This window comes from Rhinolophus hipposideros, assembly GCF_964194185.1.
Source record: "Rhinolophus hipposideros genome assembly, chromosome: 17".
Taxonomy (NCBI): domain Eukaryota; kingdom Metazoa; phylum Chordata; class Mammalia; order Chiroptera; family Rhinolophidae; genus Rhinolophus; species Rhinolophus hipposideros.
This window is the reverse complement of record NC_138063.1, coordinates 29,929,726-29,957,022: the sequence shown is the minus strand read 5'-3', so window position 1 is coordinate 29,957,022 and position 27,297 is coordinate 29,929,726. Positions and strand designations below refer to the sequence as shown.

At 36.3% G+C, this 27,297-nt stretch overlaps 1 protein-coding gene across 6 annotated transcripts in view; it reads left to right on the top strand.

Moving 5' to 3' along the window:
• The window catches only part of KIAA1328, a gene marked incomplete at its 5' end in the record, with an annotated part of 265,288 nt that overhangs the window by 85,010 nt on the left and 152,981 nt on the right, over positions 1-27,297 (top strand). For all 6 annotated transcript variants that reach the window (XM_081078167.1, XM_081078170.1, XM_081078169.1 and 3 more), the window contains one exon: positions 11,984-12,114. In XM_081078167.1, the coding sequence (XP_080934293.1) occupies positions 11,984-12,114 (131 nt within the window). The remainder of the gene's footprint in view (positions 1-11,983; positions 12,115-27,297) is intronic.

Here is a 27,297-nt window from a genome sequence, read left to right as displayed (position 1 = left end):
AAAATTATCTCTTTTAGCAGACCTTTTCTGACATCACACCAATGGGGAAAAGGAGGCTCCGCCTCATTACTTTTAGCCTGAGAAAGAAGTTCAGGGTTCCCACTCAGCCTTCTTTGACACCCAGGGGGAGGTGAGTACCTTATTACTGCTGGGTGGAGGGTGGAAGTTCAGCTCCCTAGGAGACCTGGCTGAAAAGGGCAGGGGCTTCCCAGATGGCCTCCATGGTTACTGCTGATATGTTGTGAAATTCTTGGCTTTCCACTCAGCTTTCTGTGACACCACCCCAGCAGGGAGGGACGCCTCCTTAGAGCTAGATGGGAGTAGAGGTCCAGGATCCCTAGGAGGCCTTCACTGATAATCATGAGGGTGAAGGAGGTGGAGGAGGGAATCATTACCGTCAGATAGGGATGAAACTAGCGGCTCCCCATTCAGTCTTCTCTGACACCTCCTCAGTAGAAAGGGGAGATGGGGTAAAGGGACACCTCTAGTCTAGGTTCCTAACAGCGTTTGCTGATGGGGGAGGGGCTGGGGTTGCAGTGTTTTCTGTCATGTTTGCCTAGAGTAAGGCAGTTCTTGTCCAAAAGTTTTCTGTTTTGCTAGGCAGGGTCCCCTTTCCTTTTCTATTGGCTAGTGAGAATAGGCTGCTTTTGGATTTTTGTATGTGTGTCCATTTGCATTTCTGGATTGTCGATTTCTCCAACACCCATTCCATGGTATATGAGGCAAAAACAAAACTAGGCAACTCAGCACTGTATTGTCTCCAGGTTCCAAGGTCCCAGCCAGTCTACCACCTTCTCCCCATCTTTCAGAGTCTTCTTATATTTGTTTTATGTATAATGTCCAGGACTTTCAACTGTATTTAGTGAGAGGATATGGGGAAATTATGTTTACTGCATCTTGTCTGGAACCAGAAATCCCACTGTACTTATTTTACTTTTCTTAAATTTTTTTTTCTGGCTACTAATACTCAATTTTCTGAACACATTCTATTGTAGGTAGATGTCTTATCTTAGTCCAAAAGAGAATATGTTTCCTCCTCCTCCCAATGTAGACATGGGTGAACCTACTTAGCTAACTAAGACTGATTTTTCCAGAGAAATCAAAGACTAAATATAGAAATTTTCTGCTTCCTAGTGGAATTGCTTAAAGCAGAAAATAAAATACAAATCACTGGCTTTAACTATTCTGTTCATTACTTTTGAATTTTATGGTAGATCCAATTCTCTTTTGTTAAGAATATATACATAAAAACCTAGGTATCAGGGATTGCTCTTTTAAATGTGGCCTCTTGGATTAATTTATTTAGGAGTCAATAATGTTAAAATAGTAAAGCAAAAACCTAACTCCTTGATTTTAATGACACTGTAAAACTTTTCTCCTTGACTGTTTTGGGCTATTTCTCTATAACATTTCTTTAGTGGAGGGTCAAGCAAATAATCTGGGTTTTTACCAGTTTTTTAAATATCATTCTGCTAAACAGTCCACATAAGTTCAATTATATTAGGAACCAGTGAAGTGAAGTTATTCATAAAATGCTTTATTACCTTCAGTCTTTGCAGCATTTGCTGAGTTTAGATAATAAACCTGCACATAGGAGTTACTTAATTCTTCTCTGAGCAATAATTTACATTTGTGAGCAGTAGCCTCAGTCATTTTCAAAGAGGCAAGAAATGAGATATTCCTACCTTTTTTTTCTAATTTAACCTTAAAATGTTAGATGTGATACCATTCTATAAGAACTCTCCTTTTTCACTCTAGTTATAAATACTATTTTATGGAAATTGTTTGATTTTTACTGAGAATTATATTGGGTCAAATTTTTATACTGCATTTAAAGGTGCATGCAACTCTGAGAATACTGTTCCCTAAGGCCATAGCTAGCGGGAATGGTCTGGCAGTGTTAAACTGAAGTCAGAAATTATACTGTACACTTATGCTTGGGCAAGGTAGAGGATGGATAGCTATTTGGAAGTGCAACAGAAAAAAATATATGGTTTTTTTGTGTGTGTTTTTTTTCCCTGTGGACTCTTCCCCCCATATAAATTCTGAAGCCCTACAGGTAATATTTGCTAATTGTTATTACTTCAATAGTCAGCCACAATAGAAATGTTATATTGCTCTGAAAATCTAGAGTATCGCTTCTCTTCTAAAGAAGAAAATGGTTATTTCGCATTGCATATTTTATTTTTTATATGCTTCTTTCCAAAACAAAAACAGGTGACCAAAAGAGAAAAAAAACAACATCATCCTCTAAGGATGGAATAAAGGGAGGAAGCAAAGGAGTCTGATAATATATTACACTTCAACCTAAAGGAGGAGGGTGGGCTTTCTCCCCCAGACACAGAGGATGGGAATACTTAGACATGCGAGGCACACGCAAAGATGGTTGTGGTCCCACTCAGCAGCCTGTTAGAAATGTAGTGTCTTAGGCCCTACCTCAGATCTACGGAATCAATATCGGCTGTCTCACTGGAGTCGCACATGATTCCTGTGTACACTATTTTTTAAGAAACACTGATCTTTAGTGGCTCTAGGGTTTTACTCCAGATCTCAGCTCACTGGCAAAGTAAACTTGGGTAAGTTGTGAACCATTCTGTGCTGCAGATTTACTTGTAAAATGAGACCAATAATAGTACTTTGTGTTTTTGTTTCTTTTGCGGAGTACTAAGTACGATAAGTAGAGGTTATACTGAGTCATCCTCAGATACTCTCATTCTTATACCTACCTATTCCTGGTGATAAGCATTTCATTGTACAATAGGTAATGGTGGTATCTGACTGTAATAAGAGAACTCTAATGAGGAATCTGAAGAAGGCAGAAATGACAAGCACAAAAATTATAAGAGCCAGAAGATGAACTATATGAGGAAAGCCTAATGCCTTTGGATTAATTAGTTTGGCAAAGAGAAGATGAAGAGACCTCTTTAATTCAGTTTACATTTCCACTCAGAAATGAATGGTCTTACATAGCAGCATAAATAGTTCAAGTAGACAAATACAGGAGTATGAAGTAAGGGAGGTATCTCATATATTGATATTGATAGTTCACGGAGAGTTTTAATGTAATGACAAGAACAAAGCTCTTCTGCCTGAACGTAGGGAGCAGAATGAAATGACCGCTTTCTAAGAAGACTTTAGCCTGTGTGTCCTGGCTGGAGCTGGTAGGCCCCAGCGTGGTATGTTTAGCTCTGCTTCACAAAGCGTTACACATACAACTTCACTTATGGGCCTTTCAGAGTCGAGACAGCTTAGTGCGCAGACTGTCTTCAGTGGTCTATACTGGCACGAATTTACCCGTTTGAAATTGGAAATTTTCAAGTGTTAGTCATTATTACTACAGTTCACCTTATACAGTAACTTCTGGTTTGGGTAGGGTGTGATCACAGCCTTTTTCCCCCTATGATTTAAGCTAGTTCCTGTAACTCAAAAAAGGCTGAATTGATATAAAGCAGTCTTCTGAATGGAGAAAATACTTCTCCTTCGGGCCTAGCTGAAATATGGAACCTTTAAATAAGATAAATTTTTAAGCAGGTAGAAACAAGAGAAAATGCATAGTTTTCAATAGAAGTGTTTTTGTAACCTTGTCTATAATGTCTGCCATGAATGCTTGAAATGTGTATCCATAGAGTATTGTGAAGAGCAAATTATGGAGAAATCAAAATTCTGATCAGTCTGGCACATTGATAGCCTACTTTTTAGGATCTCTGCATATGAATGTTTCAATAAGTGTCCTTACCTTTAAAGTTGGAGAAATAAATCTTGGATCTTAGCATTGTGTAGTTGGTTTCCTGAAAAATCTCTGGGTCTATTGATCTGTGCAAAAGACAAATCTAAATAATCTTAGTTCCAAGTCTGTTTCTTCCCCATCTTGTTTTGTGACTCTGCATGCAAGAAACAAAGGTAGGGACTATAATGCTTAGAAAACTCTAAAAAAGCTAATTAATTACTCTAACCAGATATCTTTTTATGGTTCATATTTTTGTTGCTGTTCAGAATGAGTAGAGTCCAGAAGAAACTGGATGAGGCATTTGACTCTTCTTTCACTTTGTATGTGTCCAGAACACTGAGTTTTCCCGTTTGTTTTAGAGACTTCTTCCCCTCCCCAAAGACTACTGTCATTAGGAAATTGAAAAACACTGTGGCCTTGCCCTGAATTTGCCATAAATTTCTCTTTAAATTAACGGGAAAATTTCAGGCTTATGTCAATGGATTGTACTCCAGCACAAGGTAATAAAAAGGGTGTAAACATTCATATGAAATTCTCATCTATCTTTGCTAATCAGTTCATCTTGGTATCAGGTTTGTTTTACCAACAATTCATTTTCAGTTGCATGTATTGTCATTGAGTTCCAAACTAGATATGTAATTTGGACCTCAGTGTTTATGTCAGAAAACATGTACGGTTTTTTGAAAGGAGAGAAAAGGAAATGTTTGTGAGGTAAGAAATGTGGCATGGTTGGAAACATATTTGCTTCAGATGGGAAAATCTTGTGAGATTGGAACAACTTAAAATTGTAATGAATCAGTAGTGTTAGCCATCGTCTTTGCTAGTTTAAAGAGCACATGGTCTGTCTATGTTTTGTTTCAATCCTAAAGGCAAAGCTAACATGAAATTCAATAGGTGCTCCTTTACTTGTATTCCTTTATTCATTCCACTAACATTTTTGAAGTGCCTGCTGTATACTTTACAGAAACGAAGATTAATATACTGTGATTTCCAGAAGCACACAGGCCACTTCAGGTGATAGTAATATAATAAAATAATTTTAGCTATATGCTATTTACTATAATAAAGGTGCTTACTCTACCTGCGAGGTCAGTGAAAGCTTAGAGGAAGAGATGACATAAAAGCTAAGTTTGAAAGGATGAGTAAGAATTCTGTAGCATTAGGGGCAGGCAAAATGTTCTAAGCAGAATACATAGTGTATGCTGTCTTTATATTTTATATGTTACATAGTATGTAGGTATTGAGAGTGAAGGGAATACCTGCCATGGTGAAAACCTTGGAGTTCTGTATTTCCCTGGGAGTCTATGACTAATGGATTGCTTTAGAGTTGCAGCCTCATGGTCAGCTGTTTTTATCTCAAGGTGACCCTGAATAAAACATCTCTTTCTGTCCAGGAGCTTTTCTCTTTGATGTGAAAATAGCATAACTCTCATGTACCAGAACAGCGGGGGGAAATGGTGAACACCTAAGTAATGTCACCCTGGCATTTTGGCAAAGATCACCAGTAGCCTCCTCACCTCTCAGTCTTTAACCAGTGTGACCTGTGCAGCATTGAACAGAGTTGAAGACATCTTTTTATCGATCCTTTTTTCTTTGCCTACCCTTTACATGTTGTTGTTACATTGGCCCTCTTCTCTCAGTTTGAACATTTATTCTCCAAGAGGCTTTCCCTCTTGTCTTGTTCCTCAGTCATTTAGGTGCCCTTAGAAAGTGCTGGCATAGCACTCCGTAATGTTCTGCCATTACTTTCCTCATACGTTATTGCAAGTATGTGTTTGATTCCTTGCCCTGATTGCTGGATGGTAAGCTCACTGCAGGAGTTAGTCTTGTTCAACATTGTAGTCTCGCATCTAGCACACACGTTATTGTACTCATCAAATCTATTTATTTAATAAATATTTATGGAACACTTATTATGTAGGCTAAGGAATTCAGCAGTAAACAGAACATACCAATATTCCTGCCCTTATGGAGCTGATCTGTTGAATGAATGAAAGACCGAACAAAGGAGACGCCACACTCCCTGGACAGTGTTACGCACTCTCATGTCTTCAGCCACTGCATATAAACTGATTAACTCCCAAATTTCGTTCCTCTGAGACCTCTTTTCTGAATTCCAGGGCCAGGGATCCAAGTGCCCTCTTGGCCATCTCCACTAAGTGCTCCCCAGCACCTCCAACTCGGTGTGTCTAAAGCTGCACCTCGTTCCCCCAAACCTTTTATTTATTCTGCATTCTGTCTTGGTGAATGGAACTGTGCATCTCCTTGTACGTCTTGTCACCCAGTTCGTAAGTTGGCAGTGTCTTAAATTTCCCTTTTCAAACCGTTTCCCCCTAAGTCCTACCACTGTTACTTCAATTGGTCCCTCTCATCTCTCACTTGGACTGTGGTAGCAATGTTCTAACTTGTTGTTTTGTTCTAGTCTTAAGCCCTCCAATCCATCCTTTGCATTCCTTCCAAAGGTGTCTGTAAAGTACAAATTGTCTGTAAGACATCAATATAGAAATAAAAATCCAAAAAACTTAGTATAACATTCAAGATCTGGCCCCTGTTTGTCTCTGCAGCCTCTTCATTCATTCTCCCTCCTCATGCTGACCGGTGAACCATGCCTTCTGTACTGCTTGTTCCCTCATTGTGCCTATCTGTATCATTTCTGATGATCTTTCAGCTGAGGGCATCCCCCACCCTACCTACCCAGTGCGTCTATGTAGTCTGTTTCCAAAATTCACCTCTGGGGTCACATTTTTCTCTGAAGCCTTGTCTGACTCGCCCCACCCCCCCGTGTAGTCAAAGTGACCACCCACCTCCGTTTTTTAAAAAAAATCACTGCACTGTATCCTGTGTTTAAATATCTCTCCTAGAACATATTAGCTTTATTTGTTTACATCTTCTCTAAGCCTCTTGATTTTTTCCCCAGCTTTGAGATATTTTTGACATCCAACATTGTGTCAGTTTAAGGTGTACAGTGTGATGATTTGATACATGTATATATTGTGAAGTTATTACCACAGCAATATTAGTTATAAGATCCATTACCTCACATAGTTACCTGTATGTGGTAAAAACATTGAAGATGTATAACCTTAGCAACTTTCACGTATACAGTGCCGAATTGGTAACTATAGTCACTGGGTTATATGTTAAATTCTCCAGAACTTACTCATCTTGGAAGAACTCCCTCATTTGGCTCTATATGAAATTGTGATTGCTGAGTACCAGATCCAAGCTTGCCAGATATCTGATACAAGGGTGGGATGGGGTGGGGGGGTGATCCCTGCTACACCAGAGGAGTTCACCAGCTTGGGACCACCACTCTCTGCTTGGGCAGCCTACTGGCATAGCAGTATGTCCTGTCTTCCTGGCCTTCCGCCACCCCTGGTTTTTCTTTCTCACACAGTTTTTTATTCTTTCATCTCACTATTCCTTCTGCTTTGATCTTTAGTTTTATTTTTCTGTATATACAGTCGTCCCCCCCATTCATGGGGATATGTTCAGACCCCAGTGGATGTCTGAAACCTCAGATAGTACTGAACCCTACATATACTATGTTTTTTTTCCTATACGTACATACTTATAACAAAGTTTAATTTATAAACTAGGTACAATAAGAGATTAAGAACAATAATACAATAGAACAATTATAACAATGTGCTGTAATAAAATTTTGTGAATGTGGTCTTTCTCAAAATATCTTATTGCACTGTACTCACCTTTTCACTTAAAGGAAGCACTTAGGGCTTCTCTTTGGCATATTTGAATTGTCGGCATTGCTTCTTTTGTGCTTTGGAGCCATTTATTAAGTAAAATAAGGGTGACTAGATCACTGCGATACAGGGACAGTGGATCTGATAACTGAGCTGTCTGCTAAGTGACTAATGGTGTGCAGTGTGTGCAGAGAGTAGGTTCCGGACAAAGGGATGATTCACATCCGGGTGGGATGGCGTGAGAATGGTGCCCAATTGAAAACTTAGGAATTGTTTATTTCTGGAATTTTCCATTTAATATTTTTGGAATGTAGTTGACCGTGGGTAACCATGGAAAGCAAACCCATAGATAAGAGATACGACTGTAATGCATTTTGGAAGTAAGGCTTTAAGTTTTGCAAAATGACCTTTTCCAGTAGCCATTTCAGCTAATTGATTTGATGTTCAGGTTTTGATGTGATCTTGCTTATTTAATTTATATTGTTATGAATTTTTTTCCTTTGATGAGGTTGTGATGACTGCTGTTTCTCTCAATTCTTAAATGATGGTTGGGCAGATCCTCAGTCTGATAACACCAGGGCGCTTACACCGGTGTGTTAGAGTCACGTGGTTGGGTGAACACCATCCCTTAGGTTCCATTTTCTACATTTGTTGCATTCTTTCCTGTCAGTTCGCCAGAACTGTGTCTTCTTACTATACTCCCTCCCCCAAATCAGTGAAGAAGACATCTTCCTCGTATTTTCCTAACAAAAATCTCTCTTCAGATAGAAAGGTGAAGTTTCATTATGCTGGGAGAAAGGAAACATACCATTTTCCCTGGACACATATTGTAGATTTTCCGGGAAAAGGGGGGCATTTCAAAATTTGGTGAATCAAGTCAGATATAAGAAATCAATAAAGATATTACTGCCAGTTTTTATATTCTGCCACATAACGTGTATTTAAATGAATTTGCCTATACAGTTATACCTTCTTTCCTTAAATTTCATGAACCAACCTCTTCTAGTTTCAGATTTTCCTTCTGCAGCTTCCTCCCCTCTCTCAGCCTTCATAGAATTAAAGAGAATTAGGGTCCTGCTCTGAGTTAGGCTTCGGCTTAAGGGAGTTCTGTGGCTGGCTTGTCTTCTATCCAGACCACTGAAACTTTCTCCATTATCAGCAAAAAGCTGTTTCACTTTATCATTCGTGTGTTCACTATAGTAACACTTTCAATTTCCTCCAAGAACTTTTTCTTTGCATTCACAACTTGACTAACTGGTGCAAAATGCCTAGCTTTCAGCCTGTCTCGACTTTCGACATGCCTTCCTAAGCTTAGTCATTTCTAGTTTTTGATTTAAAGTGAGAAATGAGCAAGTTTTTCTTTCACCTGAACTCTCACAGGCCATTATAGGGTTATTAATTGACCTAATTTCAATATTGTTTTGTCTCAGGGTGAGCGAGACAGGCTCCTCATGCTGAGGAGAGAGAGAGACAGGTAGAATGGCCCATCAGTGGAGTGCTCAGAATCCACGTGTTTATTGGTTGAGCGCCTTCTTATATGCACGGTTCGTGGTGCCCCAGAACAATTACAACAGTAACATCAGAGATCACTGATCACAGATCACCAAACAAATATAGTAAGAAAGAAAATGTTTAAAATATTGTGAGAATTACTAAACTGTGACACAGACACGAAGTGAATAAATACTGATGGGAAAAAATGGCATCAATAGGCTTGCTCAAGGCAGGGCTGCCACAAAGATTCACTTTGTAAAATGTGCAATAAAGTGAAGTGCAATAAAACAGGGTATGCCTGTAATTTGTTTTCAAATGCTGACATTTAACTCTTAGGCTGTGTAATTGTGCTAGCTTCTTTAAGAGTAAAATTCATATTCTGCATCCAGGCTAATATGTTCACCTACTATAAACATTACTGTCTATGGTAACAACTAGAATAAAAAAAATTCTTTTTATATACATCATAGCTGGCCGGACTCTTGGGACTGCCACAAATCATTGCTGTCTTTTGGAGCTTGCTGACAAAAACCGTGGAAATGTAAAACCCGCCTCGTCTGATATAGGTTGACTTTGAAAACTTGTTAGTTTATTTAGACCACTGTTCATCCTATTGTTGTCATTGATTTTGAGATGCTGAGTATTCAATAAGCTCCTCTAATTCATGTATTCTTTGGGCTTAGTAACCTCTCCTTTCATTATGAGCCAGCTCCTCTTCTACAAGCCATCTCTGACTCCTTTTTTTGTTAAAGGTTAATAATGGGAATAATGAAGCAAATGGTTATTTATGCAGTCATGATTGACAAAGGTTATTAGAACAGGAATCTGCCCAAAAGCAATGATTAGGTTATGAAAATGTTACAGAATACTGAAACCAATCGCCATTTTTGACATTTAAGCAACATTAGTCCCACCTTAATCATAATGACCTCTTATAAACGTATTTATAGAGAATAATCTCATTGGGCAGTATTTTTTATACCAACAGCTTACATAATTAAGTGTAAGGGGGATATTCAGAAATGATCTGAGAGACAAAGGGGCCTGGAGAGGAAATTACCACAATGAGAATTGAGGAGCCGAACTCCCTCTTGGATAGAAGTGTCTCCCAGACACCTGATCTACAGTTAGATGACCTTTTCCACTTATTATCTTCATTTTGAGCACTTTGCAAGTTTGAGGAGCTGGGGGAGAGGGTACCCCAGGTTAGGTTGCTATGTTCTTCATACTAGACTGTAAAAAAATGAAAGGAGGCTTACGGCAGAAAATTTCTTGATGATGGTTTTATTAATGAAACACTGATTTAACTAACATTATGCAAAACCAAAAATACAAGACAAAAATCTAATTATATCCCTTTGGAGCTTTCTATGCAAATTAGGCAGTAATTATTTTTACCCTTCTACCGTGCTTTTTTTGTTTGATAACAGCTTTATTGAGATATAGCCCACATATAATAAAATTCATCCTTTTGAAGTCTATGACTCAGTGGCGTTGAGTGTATTTCTAAAGGTGCAAGGATAATATCTAATTCCAGAACGTATTCATTGCCTCCCCCATAAAACCCATAACCATTAGCAGTTGCTCCCTGTTTACCTCCTTCAGCCCCTCAACCACTAATGCACTTTCTGCTTCTATGGATTTGCCTATCCTGGACATTCCCTTTTCTTTTCCTTCAGCTTTTCTCATCTAATAAGTACTTAAGGAAATTGGTGAAGAGGACAGAAAGTGAATGTGGATGAATAGCTCTTATTTGTGATCTGGATACTGAGTCTTTTCCCCTTGGTTCATTGGAAGAGGTATTTAAAACAAATAAAAAGAATAACAACAGGTTCATATACATGAAATCATATAATATGTAGTATTTTGTGTTGGCTTCTTTTTGTTGTGTGTGTTGGCTTCTTTAGCTTAATGTATTCAAGGTCCATCCATATTGTAGCATGTAACAATACCTTGTTTCTTTTTGTGGCTGAATAATATTCTCTTGTATAGGTATACCACATTTTGTTTATCCATTTATCACTTGGTGGACATTTAGGTTGTTTCACTGTTGTGAATAATGCTGCTCTGAATACACCCTCATCCGTATGCACAGGTTTTGTGTGAACATATATTTTCAGTTCTCTTGGGATATACCTAGGAGTGGAATTGCTGCGTCATATGGTAACTCTATGTCTAATTTTTTGAGGCACTACAAAATTATTTCCCACAGCAGCAGCACCAGTTTACATTCTCATCAGCTACAGAGGAGGGTTCTAATGTCTGCATATTCTTTTCAATGTATATTATAATTGTCAGTCTTTTTTATTATAGCCATGTTAGTAGTTGCAAAGTTGTATCTCGTTGTGGTTTTGATTTGCATTTCCCTAATGGCTAACGATGTTGAACATCTTTTCTTGTGCTGTTTGGCCATTTATATACATTCTTTTGGGAAATGTCTATTTAAGTCCTTTGCCCATTTTTCACTGGGTAAACAGTTTTTTATTGTTGACTCATGTAAGGTCTTCATATATTCTGGATACTACTCCCTTCTTGTATATATTAGTTGCAAATATTTTCTCTCTTTCTGGAGGTTGTCTTTTCATAATAGTGTGCTTAGAAGCACAAACTTTTTAATTTTGAAGTCAAATTTTTAAATTATTCTTTAGTTGCTGTGTTTTTAAGTGACCATTGCCTAATCCACGATCACAGATTTACTTTTCTTAGTTTTATGTTTTAGCTCTTACATTTAGGTCAGTTATCCATTTTCTGTTACTTTTATATATGGTATGGCATACACCTTTGCATGTGTTTGTATTTGCGTTTATTTTTTCAAATTTAAAGATTCAAGAGAGAAATTTCTCTTCAAATGGAATGTCCATTGCTACTCTTTGTGAATTGTTTCATGATTTTGGGAGGATATATGTACTGTGTTCATCTAAAGTCTACATTTACCTGCACTCTCACCAAATGTGGTTGCATTTCTGTCTCTATTTTGCCCATTGGAATCAGAAAAGCAGCACTCATGGATGCAGTTTGAATCTACTTACTAGGTTTTTTCCTTAATTTGCAATCTTACCTCTTCAGCTCCAGTATAGAGAATGCCAAGAACTTCTAAGTCTTTATCAAAAATACCTATCAGAACAGCAGGAGAAGCTCACCGTGTCGCTCTCAGAACTTGGTGCTGCTAGAATGCAAGAACAACAACAGGTAAGCATCTTTACTCTTACCTTTTCTTGTCTTTCATGGATCAGCAAGATGTCAAAAGAGTCATTTGCCTTTTTCTTTAATTGTCTCACAGCATATAATAATATTGTCTAAAAACATGCAAGTACAGCATGTGATGGAGCCGGTGTCTATTATTTCCCCTCTTTCCTTCTCTTCTCCTGTTTCTGGGGCCCAGAGGTCAGGAGTGATTTCTCTAAGCAGGCTGTGGGTCAGTGGGGAAGCTCCTGGTTGTATGAAAGCACAGCAGGAAAGTTAAAAAAAACTCAGTGTCTGTCGCTTAACGAAGATCAGATGGGCTGTTTGTTACTCATTGTCCATATGGAAAACACTAATAAGCCTTTCATAACTCATGTTTACATTTTTAGAGTAATAAAAGTGACGGGGTAACTTACAAAACTTTTAATTGGATAAAGTTGGAATAGTTTGCATGAGTTTATGTTGGTGTGTATATATATGTATATGTACGCATATGTGTATATGTATGTATTAATTATATACATACATATGAGAGTGTTTGGAGATAAACATTTACAAAGGTATCACCAAATGGTATAATTATATAATTAAATGAATGTTCAGAGCCCTGCCAGTTGTGATGTGAGACAAGCTTTAAAGACTTAATTCTTGCCCTCTAACAAGTGCTACTTGATGTCATTTTCATATCCACATGAGTTTAAATCTTCTGATTGATGAAGATAAGCCTTATATGTTAAAGTATTTTAGAAAAACAACTGTATAGTAGGGTGAAAGTCATTCGTGTTGAATATTAAAGCATGGATAATGTACTGACGTGTTAGCCTCCCCCTTGGAATGGTGTCAGGTCCGGAACGGTTTTTGTGACCCTTCTAAAGAACACCATTCCTGTTCAAACTAGGAACAACTGTCTCAGATGGGTTAAGAGTTTGGGCCAAGGAAACCAGTTTTGAACCTAAAGTTTGGACATATGGAAAAGTTTTTTTAAAAAAAGAAATAATTATGCTGGAATGTGGTAAAACCTAGATTGCTTTAAACATATGCTTTTCTTTTTGAAGTCACAAGACTTACAAAAAATGGCTGAAGGATAAATGGTTTATTTGTATTCTAATTTCAAATATTTTCTTCTCTCCTGTTTTTCTGAAAAGCTAGGCTATAAAATGATGCAGAGGAATGTGGCAGGTAATCTTGGTTGTTTACCTCGACTTCTCCTGCCACTTTGGACAACAGGGCAGGCAGTATTTAGGGTGGTCTTTGCCTGTTGCTTGCTTGAGTGGGCTAGAGAAAACTGTAGCATGAAGATCAGACTCTCGACCTTTGTTTTTGCATTTTTACTCCCTTCCTCTGTATGACATAGGTGTGTTAGAGGGCACAAAAATGAAAGAAGGAAGGGCAGCCTATTGTCAAGGTCATTAATGCGAGGGGAGGCCGAGGGGCCTGTAAATGGCCAGCATGGAGTCATATGACCTTAAGGATATAAACTGAGAGTCCAGAAACCATCACTAGGAGACGCCAAAGACATCTAGACACGGAGGCCTAATCCTTTTCCTATCTGCTTCTGAAATTAGGAGAAAAGAAAACTTTCTCAGGTATTAGTGTTTTGTTTAAGGCAGTGATTCTTGGAGGTTTCACTAGAGACAAATCATGTTAACACTGCCTTCCTTAATCTTACCTCTGAGGGGCAAAACTTGAAAGAAAAAAAAACCACAAATACTAGAATGAAAATGTTGGCCAAGTGTATGGAGACATTATACCCTCTAAAAGAGATACTTTTGAATTTTCATTTTGACTTAATAATGCGACACTTTTAAAACCATGTTTTCAAGAAGTAGCTGGTGGTCAAGTTTTGGATTATATCTTATATACAATGAAAATGAAATTGAAAGATAAAGGCCACTTGTAGGCCCTGCCATGTGAAACTCGAGAGGGAAAATAAGTTTCATTTTGAATACCAAGTAGAGATTGTCACCTGGTTTCCGATGTTATCTGATTTGTTCTTTGTGACAGGCTTCTCTTCGCCGAGCAAAGGTAAGCATCTTCTCTTCTTTCCTTATGGCAGCTGAGTACATTTGGCCAACAAGTCTACTTCTTGTCAGGACGGGCATCATTGTGAAGACTCAGCCTGAATGAGCACGTGGTTAAGTTAAATGTCCTCTTCCTGTGCTCAGAAGTGGACTGTGCTCATCTATATAACAACAACTTTCTTGTTCTTTTAAAATGATTGTTTATTCATCCATCTCCCTCTCCCAGCTTTTTTAGAAATAGGTATCATGATGTGTTGGTCTTTGTACACTCAAAGTCTAATATAGGGTTTGGCTTAAATAGTTTTTAATTTTTATTTAACAAATATTTGTGTGTTACATACTGTGCGCCAAGTACTGTTCTAAGCTCTTAACATATATTAAATCATTTAGTCCTTACAGTAACCCAATGAGATTATCCCTGTTTTGCAGAGGATGAACCCCTAAGAGAATGAGTTGCTTACCCAGGTCATACTGCTAGGAGGTTGGCAAAGCCAACATATGAACCCAATCAGTCTCACTCCATAGTTTCTTGAAGAAAAGAAAACAAGAAAAACTTGAGATAGCTAAAAAATATTCGCTTTAGATGTCTTTGTTTATATGACTAATCCTTCTTGGCTCTTAATCTGATGTACAGGTTTTTGAATACCAGAGCACAAATATAGTTGAGATGGTAGGAAACTCTGCTTTTCCGATGAGTAGACACAATGTCAGATAAACATAAAATTTTATTTGCTCTCAAAATAAGGTTTTGTTTTGTTTTGTTTTGTTTTTTAAAAAGCTCATCTCCAGATGTTGTTATGGAGATAGCAGCAGTTCATTCTTCATGAGGCATTCATTTGACTTTGAGAGACTTTGTTGGTTGCCATCTGGCTCAAATTATATACTATAGCTTTTGCTCTTAGTTTTATTAAATCCACAGTTCTTCAGAAGAATACCCTGGCTTATGATTTTCTTTTTCGACTTCTGCCATTTCCTTGAAAAGAAACTGCTCCATTTACAAGGTGAATTTTTTCCTTGTTTTTTTTTTTTCCCTATTCTCTTTCTTACTTTGCTTCAAAAATAAATACATTTTACATTCATTTTGCAATTCATTCAGCATTTCAAGTTTTTCATTGTGGATTCCAGAAAGGTTTTTTTTTTTTTTTTAATGATTTTGTGGGGTTTTTTCAATTATAGTTGACATTCAATATTATTTTATATTAGTGTCAGGAGTACAGTATAGTGGTTAGACATTTATGAGTATGATATTTATGAAGTGACCCCTCCCCGTTTAGTCTAGTACGCACCGGACACTATACATAGTTATTACAATATTGTTGACTGTGTTCCCTATGCGGTACTTCACATCCCTGTGACTACTTCCCTGTGACTACATTTCTGTGTTTTCTAACTATCTTGGTTTCTCTTTAGTTGAGAGGCATTTGCCTTATTCACTGTCATAACCTTAGGATTTTAGGATCTACGTTGATGCAATTCAGAGTTGTACGTAAACAGCTGGTGTACATCCTGCTATTTACCTGTCACAGAGAGATGACCGTATCATCTTTATCACAGTTCCAATAGCCAGTGTCGTCTGAGTTGGCACAAAACCTATTTTTGTTCCAGCTTTAAAGATCTTCCAGGACTTCCACTTCCAGATAAGATAGACTAACTGTGACTAGATATATGCACCTACCTAAACAAGTAAAAAACTGGACAGAATATATTATAAAAAGGTTTTCAATGTATTGAACATCAGACACCGAAAGAGTGGTCTCTGAAAGAGGAGAAGCAAACTACATGAGCCATACAGTTACCTGAGGATGCTACTTAGAGAGTGATTCCAACTGGTGAAACAGAGAGGTGGAGACCACGTAGAGACTGGTAGTCTCCATGAGGTGAGAGATGGAGATGGGAGCTTGAAGAAGCCAAAGTAGTATGAGATGGCAGGGCAGAAAAACAGTGAGGAGACAGCTGCAATAAGAGGGTATGCCAGAGATCAGCAGAAGGACTCTCTCAAGTTTTAAATTAGGTAATGATCAATGCATAAGTATGAGAATACATATTGTGTCTAAGGGAAAGAAGTACCAAAAAAGGACACAGTCCTTGGAACTTACATAGGCTGGGAATAGATCCTGTTCTTACCAACCTGATTGGTATCAGGTATAGTACTTAGAAGGTATTGCCTCAGTAGAGGGGCAAAATCAATCCTAGACTAAAAGGTGCATTGAAAACATTTATCTGTACCCCTATGTTCACTAAAGCCATTATTCATTATTCATTATTCACCATGGCCAAGACATGGAAACAACCAAAATGTCCTTTGGCAGATGATTGGATAAAGAAGATGTAGTACATATACACAATGGAATATTACTCAGCCATAAGAAAAGGTGAAATACTGCCATTTGCGACAACATGGATGGATCTTGAGATTATCATGCTAAGTAAAATAAGTCAGACAGAAAAAGTCGAGAACCATATGATTTCACTGATATGTGGGATATAAAACTGAAAGCAACAAACAAACAAAAACTCACACAGACAATGATTTAGTGGTTATTACCAGAGGGTAAAAGGGGAGTGGTAGAAGAGGGTAAAGGGATTCAAATACGATATGGTGATGGAAGGAGAACTGACTCTGGGTGGTGAACACACAATGAAATACATAGATGATGAGTTATAGAATTGTACACTTAAAAACTATATAGTTTTACAAATCAATGTCACTAATAAATTTAATAAAAATTAAAAATAAATAAAAATAAATTTCCAAACCTGTAAAGAAGGAGGAAAATCTGACCCCAAAATGAGATTAAGTCAATCAAACTCAACCCAGAAATGATAATGTTAGTAGACAAAGACAGTAAAAAAGTTATTTTAACAACATTGCATATTTTCAAAAAGTTAGAGGGAAAATGAGCATGTTAAGTAGAAACAATGTATATTGAAAATTTTTCAAATCAGATTTTTAGAGACTAAAACTGGAATGTCTGTGGTGAAAATACACTGGAAGGGATTAATAACAAACTTAACACTGCAGAAGAAAATATTAGTAAAATGAGGACATAGCAATAGAAACTATTCAAAATGAAATACAGAGAGAGAGAGAGAGAAAGAGAGAGAGAGAAGGAACAGAGCATAAGTGAGCTGTAGATCAACCTCAAGTAGCCTAATATGTGTCATTGGAGTTCCCAAATGGGAAGGGGGCATAGAAAATAAATATTTGAAGAAATAATGGCCCTTGATTTTTTCCATTCTAATGAAAACTATAAACCCATGGATCTAAGCAGATCAGTGAATTAAAAGAATGGACGGAAATGCTATCAAGGCATATTATAAGCAAATTACTTATAAAAAACTACACCAGTGATGAAATAAAATTCTGAAAAGCAGCCAGGGGAAAACATGATACCTGAGGAATAAAGATAGAAATGAAAGCAGATTATTTTTAGTCAAAAATGCAAGTGAGAAAACAGTGAAACAATAAATTACTGAAAGAAAAAAATGTCAACCTTAAATTTTATAGTGATCAAAAATATCTTTCAAAACTGAGATGAAAGAATTTCTCAGACTATAAAGACAAAAAGTTATATACCCACAAACTTACATTACAAGAATGTTAAAGGAAATCTTTCAGACAGAAATAAATGATACTAGAGAGAAATAGGGATTTACACAAAGTAGTGAACATTAGAAATAGCTATGTGAGTAAATCCAAATGTTTGCATCATATTATTTAAGTCTAAGAGTAAAACAATTTAATTTTTAAAAAATACATGGGATTTATAACATGTAGAAACAAATGTGTAACAGAAGTACAAATATTGGGAGAGGATAATTAATGTATATTCTGTTGTATGGTTTTTAGATGATATCTGTAGTGGTGTGTATCTCCTGAAGGTAGACTAGCATAAGTAAAGATAGTATGCTATCAACTCTAAATCAATCTCCAAAATAATGTAAGAAAATGTTATAGCTAATAAGTCAACAAAGTAGATCAATTGATTGGAATCATGAAAAATAATCCAAAAGAAGGCAGAAGGGAAAAACAGGAAACAAAGAACAGAAGGAGACAACTTGGAAACTTGGAAACAAATAGAAAGATTAAAAGTAAAAGGATGGAAAAAAGATATATCATACTAACATTAATAAAAAGAAAACTGGAGTAGCTGTGTTAATATCAGACAATGTGTTTTTCAGAGCAAAGAATACTTCTAGAAAAAAAAGACTGCTTCATAATAATAAAGTGTTTGATTCATCATGAGAACATAATAATGCTAAATGGTTATGCACTAAGTACCAGCATCAAAATATGCGAAATAGCATCAAAATATTATATACAAGGAGAAACAGACACCTGGACAATTTTAATTGGATATTTTAATATTATTTTTTCAAAAATTGATAGAATGATTAAAAAGAAAATTAGTAAAGATGTGAAAAACTGGAATTATGCCAACCAATTTGATGTGACATTTATGGAAAATCCCACCCAACAATAATCTAATACAATTTTTTTCAAGTCTACACAGAACATTTAATAAGATAGTTTATATCCTGCCATAAAACAAATCACAGTAAGTTAAAAATGATTCATTTTATTCTAAGTATTCTGTGACCACAATGGAATTAAATTACAAATCAATAACTGAAACTCATCTGTAAAAATCACCAAATACTTGGAAACTAAGTAACAAATGTCTTCTTAATAACCCATAGGCCATAGAGGAAATCAAAGGAGAATTAGTATATTGAGCTGAATTAAATGAAAATAAAACATCGAAATTTGTGGAATGCAGATAAAAGAGAACTTAGAAAGAAGCATATAGGACTAACTCATCAGAAAAGGTCTCAAATCAGTGACCTCAGCTTCTGCTGTAAGAAACTACAAAAAGTAAGTTAAGTCGAAAGGAAGCAGAAACTAAGAAATAATACAGATGGGAGCAGAAATCAATGAAATAGAAAACTAAAAATTTAGAGAGTGAAAATCAGTGAAACCCAAACCTGGTTCTTTGAAAAGATCAGTAAGTCAATAAAAGTCAATAAGCTGTTAGGCAGGCTGGTCAGGAAAAAGAGAGAATATGCTAAGAACCAATGTTAAGAAGGGATATATAGCATTACTACAGTTTCTACAGATATTAGAAGGAAAATAAGGATGTGGAACGAACAGCTTCATGGTGATAAATTTTTTTACATATACATGTAAATTTTTTTACATATTGACAACTTTTTACATATAAAGGACAAATTCCTTGAAATACACAAAGTACCAAAGCTTACTTAGAAAAAATAGATAACCTGAATAGCTCTATAATAGTGATTGAATTTGTAGCTAAAAGCCTTCTCATAAAGAAAACATTAGGCTCAGATGGCTTCACTGGTGAATTCTACCAAACGTGATTATTTATGTGTAATGTACGACATGGTGACTATCATGGATAAGAAGTAGTATAGTGAATAATGCAAGAATGATTAACAAAAGTTAATTGTATAACACTTAGATGAGGTATGGTATGTACAGTAGTCAAAATTATAAGAGACAAAAAGTAGAATTGTTGTTGCTGGGGCTGCGGGGTAGAGAATGAGGGGTTATTGTTTAATGGAATTCAGTTTTATAGAATGAAGAGTATCAAAATAGATAGTGGTGATAGTCGCGCAACCTTATGAATATATTTAACACACATAACTGTACACTTAAAAACAGTTAAGATGGTAAATTGTATGTGTGTTTTACCACAATAAAAAATTTAAATCAATTGTATATCTACATATTAGCAACAAAATAAGATTGGAACTTTAAAACATTTTAAATTGCTAAATTTTTAAAATACCAATTTATAGTAGCATCAAAATATATAGAATACTTAGAGATAAATGTGGCCTGTACTCTGACAACTGCCCTGGGAAATAATTTTAATAAATACTTGGAAAGATATACGATGTTTATGGGTTAGAACTGATCCTGTCAATATGTCGATTCTCCCCAAATTGATGTATAGGTTCAGCACAATGCCAGCTAAAATTCCAGTGGGTTTTTCGTTTTTTTAGAAGTCGACAGCTGATTCTGAAATTCATATTAAAATACGAAGGATCAAAGAAGAGTGATTTAAAATGACCAGTAATTCAGACAGTGTGGTAATGTAAACAAATAGATCAGTGGAACAGAACACAGCATCCAGAATTAGCCCGAATTAATACGAGTACATAATAAGTTATACCTAAACTTAAATGTAAAACCTAAGACTATAAAAGTTCTAGAAGAAAACATTAAAAAGAAAACTTTTTATCTTAGTTAAGAAAAATATTTTTAGAATCAACACCACAAGAATGATTCATAAAAGAAAAACTGATAAATTGTACTTTATCAAAATTGAAAACCAGTCTGCTAAAGACAGTGCTGAGAATGAAAATTCAAGTCCCAGGCTCTCGGGAAATGTTTATAAATCACATATAGGATAAGGTTTTATCCACAATATATGAAGACCTCTCAAAACTCGAGAAGAAAAACTAGCCCCTCATTATTTGCAGATTTTTGTTGTTTGGTTTGGGGTGGAGAGGAACAGGAAAGATAATGCAAATGTGTTGTTTTCCATATTTACCTGTTTATGCCTTCAGTACTATTTGAAATTTCATCTCTTATGTACATGAGGTAACGAGTTCTCTCTGGTTTCTGTAGGTCTTACCACTTACATTTTAGAGCCCTACTTGTGCGACCTCTTAATATGAACCTACCCTAGTTAGTGCTACCCTAGTCTCTACGCAGAAATCTCTGTTAACTCACTTTTCTTAGACTGTCAGTTTCTTTCAGAGTGTTCTTAAATGCTATGACTTTTGCCCATGCCCATAGGATGAGCCAGTGGCAGTAAAGATTCAAACCCAGACCTTGTGATCTCAGGGTAGTGATCCATTTCTGCTATACTTCAGCTGCTTGGTTGAAAATGAGTTGGGGGCTCTTAATTTTTCTTCTTCCAGTAGTTCAGATGTATGCACTTGGGTAAGTCATTTAATTTTTCTGATCTTCCATTTTTTGTGATAGAAAAATAAGACAGTAGAGGAAAAGAAAAATATGTAAGGTCTTTTCTATTCTAACTTTGCCTATTTTCTTATTCAGTTTTCCTTCACTTTTCTGCCCCTTGCCCAGCCTCCATCTCCCCCACACACACGCACTTTTTTTTTTCTTTTTATCACCAGCAAACTCTCCTTATGTCTGTTGGTTGTGCAAAAGTTGTCTCTACCGAGTGATACTTGTAACTCAGAAACCCTCTCAGATTTCCCAGTAAGCTTTCCTTGCTTGCTAGAGCCCTGTTTTCCTGTCTTCCCACCAGTAAGATTGTTGCTCAGATTCTACTTTTGCTGTCTCTAAAGCACACCATACTCTGAAATTGAAATTTCTGTGATTGTCATCTTGAGCATGCCTAATCAGAAAACTTAATTCTAAATTTTCACACATAGAAGCAATTGTCTTATAAGTCTTTTAGACTTCATGAGATTTCCCCTTTTAATGACAAGTCTGCCCTTTCCTGCGGTACTAAATTAACTGTTGGGAAAAAAATCGCGTTTCTTTAGAACCTTTGAGCGCTGAATGAATTAGATTGTAGAGGTGAGGGTGCAAAATGACACTGCATAGGTTTAGTTCTGGTGAGGAAAAAGGTAATACTGTGAAGTTGCTGAACTGTGGTCGTGATTCTATCCATGTTCAACACTACTGACACTTTTGTATTTGTCTTTTCCATTTGTTTTAGCCTCATTTCACCGGGTGTCATGATTTCTCAGGGATTTTCTTGCACAGACACTTAACTCATTAACTGTATGTTTTCCCTTAAATAGAAGCCAGGTTTCAAAACTTAAAACAAGACATCTCTGTGAGTGACTAACAGGTGTATCTGAAAAGCTGTGACTGATTTCATTCTGGGTACTTTTCTTTCATAGGTCTGATGTCCATATGAGAACAATTCCACAGCACCCCCTTTTTCCCCTCTCCCCCATTTTTTTGTCATCAGACATCAGGCCTAACATTTCCAGCTAATTTGGGATTGTGTTAACCTAGTCATTGTTTAATTTTTAATTAATGTCACCAAATATAGGAACTATCACTTAATAAGAACTTACTTATATAAACTAAATAATTAAGAAGTGTAGTGATTTAATGAATTATACACTATTAGGGAGAGAATAGAAATTCATGAATCTTTATTAGTAATAGATACATGGATGGATGGATGGATGGATGGATGGATGGATGGATGGATGGGGCAGATTTTTATTAAAAGTAGAATGCTGAAAGGCCATTGGTAAATGTGGAAGGAGTGCTAACGTTGGAAAGTCATTGTTTTGAAACCATCATGGAAAAGATTGGATCAAGCAAGAGTCAGCAGTGCTCCTAAATCTAGGGAGAAATGTTGAGGAGGAGAAGAATATGTGCATGGCCTTTAAGTGTCTCCCCTTAGATCGCTCTTTAATTGCAAGGAAGAAAAAGGAAACAGTAATTATACAGTGTGAAAAAATTTCCTAGGTGATTGAAATTAATATCACCAGTGAGAGACAGGTGGACTCTTATGTCTTCAGATGTTAAACTTTGATAACACATCTCTATTCTGTATTGCCACTGAGAATGCATAACCTGAATCTAAATCGCAAGGAAACATCAGACAAACACGAAACAACAAACCTTCTACTAAATAAAAGAGGGAGGAGACTGCATACTTCAAAAATGGAAATGTCATAAAAGACAAAGACTCTGGAAATATTCCAGGTTAAAGAAGAATTAAGAGATATGATAACTAAATGAAGTATCTGACCCGAGACTGTATCCTGTAACATTTGGAGAAATATACTATAAAGAATATTATTAGGTCAACTGATAAAATTAGAATGTGGATGATGGATTAGATAAAATTTGTGAAATTAATAACTGTACTACGGTTATGTAAGAGAATATTCCTATTCATAGGAAATGCTCACTGAATTATTTAGGGATAAAAGGTCATGAGGAATGTAAAGTTACCGTCAAAAACTTCAGAAAAATATTATGTGTCCAAATGTCTGAATGGGGAAATGATAAGGAAATAGGGTATAATGTAAACAATAGGTAACTCTGGGTAAAGAGTATATGAATGTTAACGTACTTTTTTATTGTTTCATATTGTTTCTAAATAACTTTTCCAAATAAAAATAATAAAAGACTAATTAAAGCTTTTGTCCCCTTCAGTCAGAATTAATGGCCAAATCTGTGTCTTTTAGGGAAACAATAATTTTAAAGTCCCACCGTATGGCTATCATAATTAGTGTATTGTTTTTTATATGTGCCTTAGATAAATGCTTCCTCTTTGCCATGATAGAAAGCCTTTGGATTGCCAAATTATTTTCATGTGTCACGGAAAATAAGCAAAACAGAGAAAGACACTGAGGAATTACTTGTGAATTCAGCTACCCTATTAGCAGAACATCTCCTAGTGCTGTGCTGTCTAATAGAACTATGTGTGATGATGGGACCGTTTTATGTGTGTGTTGTCCAACATGGTGGTGTGTCACCAATGTGGCTAATGAGACGGAATTTTTAATTTAATTTTAATTCAATTTTAATAGCTACCTGTGGCTAATGAATACCATATTGGACAGTGCAGTTCTGGAGTGGTGATTAGTGCCTGGATATGAGAAGTTTATGTTTCCATAACCAATAAGTTGACAGTTTTAAGAGATGACCTAATTATGGCTGGGCTTGTTAGATATATTGAATATATTTTTACCTATCAATTAGTAGAAAGTTTTGTTGTTGAATAATAGTGAATCAAACCCAATGAAATTTCAATGTCAAAGTGAAATAAAAATATTGCCGTCTTTTTTTCCAGGTTACATTAGCCACCAAAAACCTGAAGTAGATATAGGACTTCCCTTTCAGTGACTTTTTCTGATTCAAGAGACATAATGCATATATTGGAAGGAGGAGAAGGAAAGAAAGGAAGGGAGGATGGATAGTTGGATTGGTAAGAAAACAATGCAAGATATTCTATTCTAAATGCCACAGGAGGAGTATATTAAGTCTATTTTGTCAAACTATGAATAGACTTGATGTTATCTAAGGTTCTTAACAGCTCTAACTTTTGTGATGCTAAATCTTAAGAATACTAGGCAGAAGAAATCTCTGAGAGTAGAGCAGTCAGATTAATTTAGGATTTGGAGTTCAATTTGTGACTTGTATTGTTATATGATCTTAATCTCGCTAGCCAAATGAATGATTTCTGTTTTGCTAAGTAAATTTGTTTCATATCAAACAGAGCATTGATTAAAAGAAAGCTCTGATAAATACTCCTTAGAATGTGGTTATCATCCTGGCTACTTTAATAGCTTTATTAAGAGTAATAATCATGCTTTTTATTCAGTCACCTATAAATATACTACTTATGGAGGCAACATTTTGAGAAAATAGGCTAGAAGGAAGTATAAACATAAAAGGTAACTTGCGTGTCACCCTAAATACAGCACTGATGGACAAAAGGAGCAACTTGAAGTCTCAGTCTATTGTTCGTTCCTTCGTCATTCATTGTGTATCAGTAAGGCCTTTCATTGGCTTTGGGAGGTACTAATACTATTCTAGTTGGTAGCTAACCATGTTAGTGGCTTCAGTTCTTCTTCCAGACTAAGTCAAGATACAATGATTTTTACATAAGTGTAATGCTCTGTTGATTCATAAATCTATTGTACGGTTTAGCTTACAGCTTTGCACAATGTTCAGAGATTTCAAGATGTGTAGGTTTGAGCATTCAGCTCTGCTTTGGGCGTGACATGGGTGTTTCATGAAAGCCTGCCTGCTTGACAGGTTGAGTGACTGCCATTTTTCTCTCTGCCTTTACGCTACTACATAAATGAATCTTGCTTGATACGTCTTCTCTCAGAGTATTTGCTTGAATACTCAGAACACTGTCTCATGGCAAAGGATATCCATCTGAAATTGTTTCATTTTTGCCGTACTGTTTTTAAAGCAAGGGGCCATATTAATCTATTATACCCAGTTTGTTGATTTCACTATAAAGACCTGTAAGACTCAGCAAATAGTCATGCTCATAGCAAAGATTTATTACAGTGATAGGATACAAGCAAAATCAACAAAGAGGAAAAAGTACACGAGGTGAAGTCTGGAGGAAACCAGATACAATCTTAATAAGAATCGTGTCGGAGTTGAGTCACACAGGATGCATTTAATTCCTCCAGCATCTAATTATGACAACATATGTGAAGTGTTCTCTACCAAGTAAGTTCATTAGGGACTCCGTGCCCAGGGTTCTTATTGGAAGCTGATCATGTTTGTACCCTCTATCTAGCATAGGGTTTCCAGGCAGGAATTCCCATTCGTTCTCAGGAATTTATTCGCTTTTTCGTTCCTGAATCCCGAGAAAAGTTGGTCGGGAAATCGGGAAAATCGGCTCCTTGAACCCAGGTGGTTGGTTGCATCAGCCGTTACCTTGTCGAAACGATTCATCATGGAGAACAGAAAACAGTTTATATCTCGGGATTCGGGAATGGGAAAGCAAAAAAAATAAAATAAAATTCCTGAGAACGGGCGGGAATTGCCACCTGGAAACCCTAATCTAGCACATGTAAATTTCCAGACTCCCAGAAAGAAAGCCCATGTTCAACATAAACCATATTGTTTGCACAAATAATGTGGACATGCTAATAAAAAATACCCTTATCAGTTAGGGAATGGTGGCAATACTCCCAAAATTCAAGTTCCCATAAAGCCAGCCTTGTAAGCAGGCCTTTCTCAGGCCTGCTTTGTTAACTCTTTTTTGCTTTGGGGTATGCCTCAATCAGCATTCAGGCTTGGAACTAACCTATTTGTGACTTTATGTCTAGTCCTCTTAGTGTCTCTTTTTGTTGATCGTTAGTATCACTTAGCGGTTAATAAAAATATCGTGTATTATACACCTACTGGTTTGCCTAATGGGGCCGTTTGTATTTTTTGTAGCCTGGAGCACCAAATCTTTCCTCTTAATCCTTGCCACTGTTTTTTTCTTTTTGGATTTGCTTTGCTCAGTTCTTGAAGAGTATGCTTTCATAGTTGTATCTGAGCCTTTAACCCCAGATTTCTTTCTCCCTCAAAGCTTCAGACTAGTATTGCCTGAAAGAGGATTACATGAGTACCTAACAATATGCTTCTCAATAGAGTTGAACCTATAGTATCTTAGAGAAGCTCTTATTCTATTATAGATATAAATTATAGACATTGTATAAGTAGACAGAAATAAACTGGGCCTTTAAATCAGGTCTAAATCAATGTCAACCCATACTTCCAAGTGATTTAAGAATAAAGCAACCTTTTAATCCGCTGGTGGAATCACAGTTAAAAGCATTTGGGTAAAGGTAAGAGGAGAGAGATCTGAAGATGATGAAACTGTGGTATCACCACAGTAGGAAGTAGATGATGCTGCCCTGAAAACAGTTAAGGTTGACATAGAAATAAGATAGTAATAGGGACACCAAACATAAACATTGGGCGCGTGCTAGAAGACTCATTGTTGTAAATTTAGAATATATATAATGATCTTTGGCCTAAATGAAGGTAAAGGAGGTAGTGATAAGTAGTATTACTTTGGAGTTAATTATAACAAACAAGGAAAACCTAATTGGTGAGGAGCAGGTAGCAGGAACTTTTCAGAGGAAGTGACCGTTTCATTTTAGAATTCATATTAGTAAATTAATGGGTGGGAATATCAACCAAAGTGGGGGAAATCGTATTCATAGAACATTGGGTAGAGTATTAGAGCTTGTCTTAGTCATGGGGAATAAGTAGCACTAGGCTGAGTACTTCTTTGTAAATCATAAAAGATCTAAAAAAATCAACATATTTCCAAGTAAATGTGTCACAAGCTCAAGAATATTTATATAAATACAAAAATATATAATAACCAAGAAGTAAAATTCACAGTGTTTGGAATCCAATTAAATAGACACCTGATAAGGCGTCCAAAGAAGCAGGAAAACACAACCTGTATGGAGGAGAACAATCAGTTGAACGGACACAGATGGTATAATAGCAGGCAAAGAACATTAAAACATTATTATACCTATATTCCATAGATTTACAAATCAAGTAGTAACATTGCAGATACAGAAAAAACACAAATTCAACTCTTATAGATGAAAATTACAGTGTCTCATGTGAAGAATACACTGGATAGAATTAATA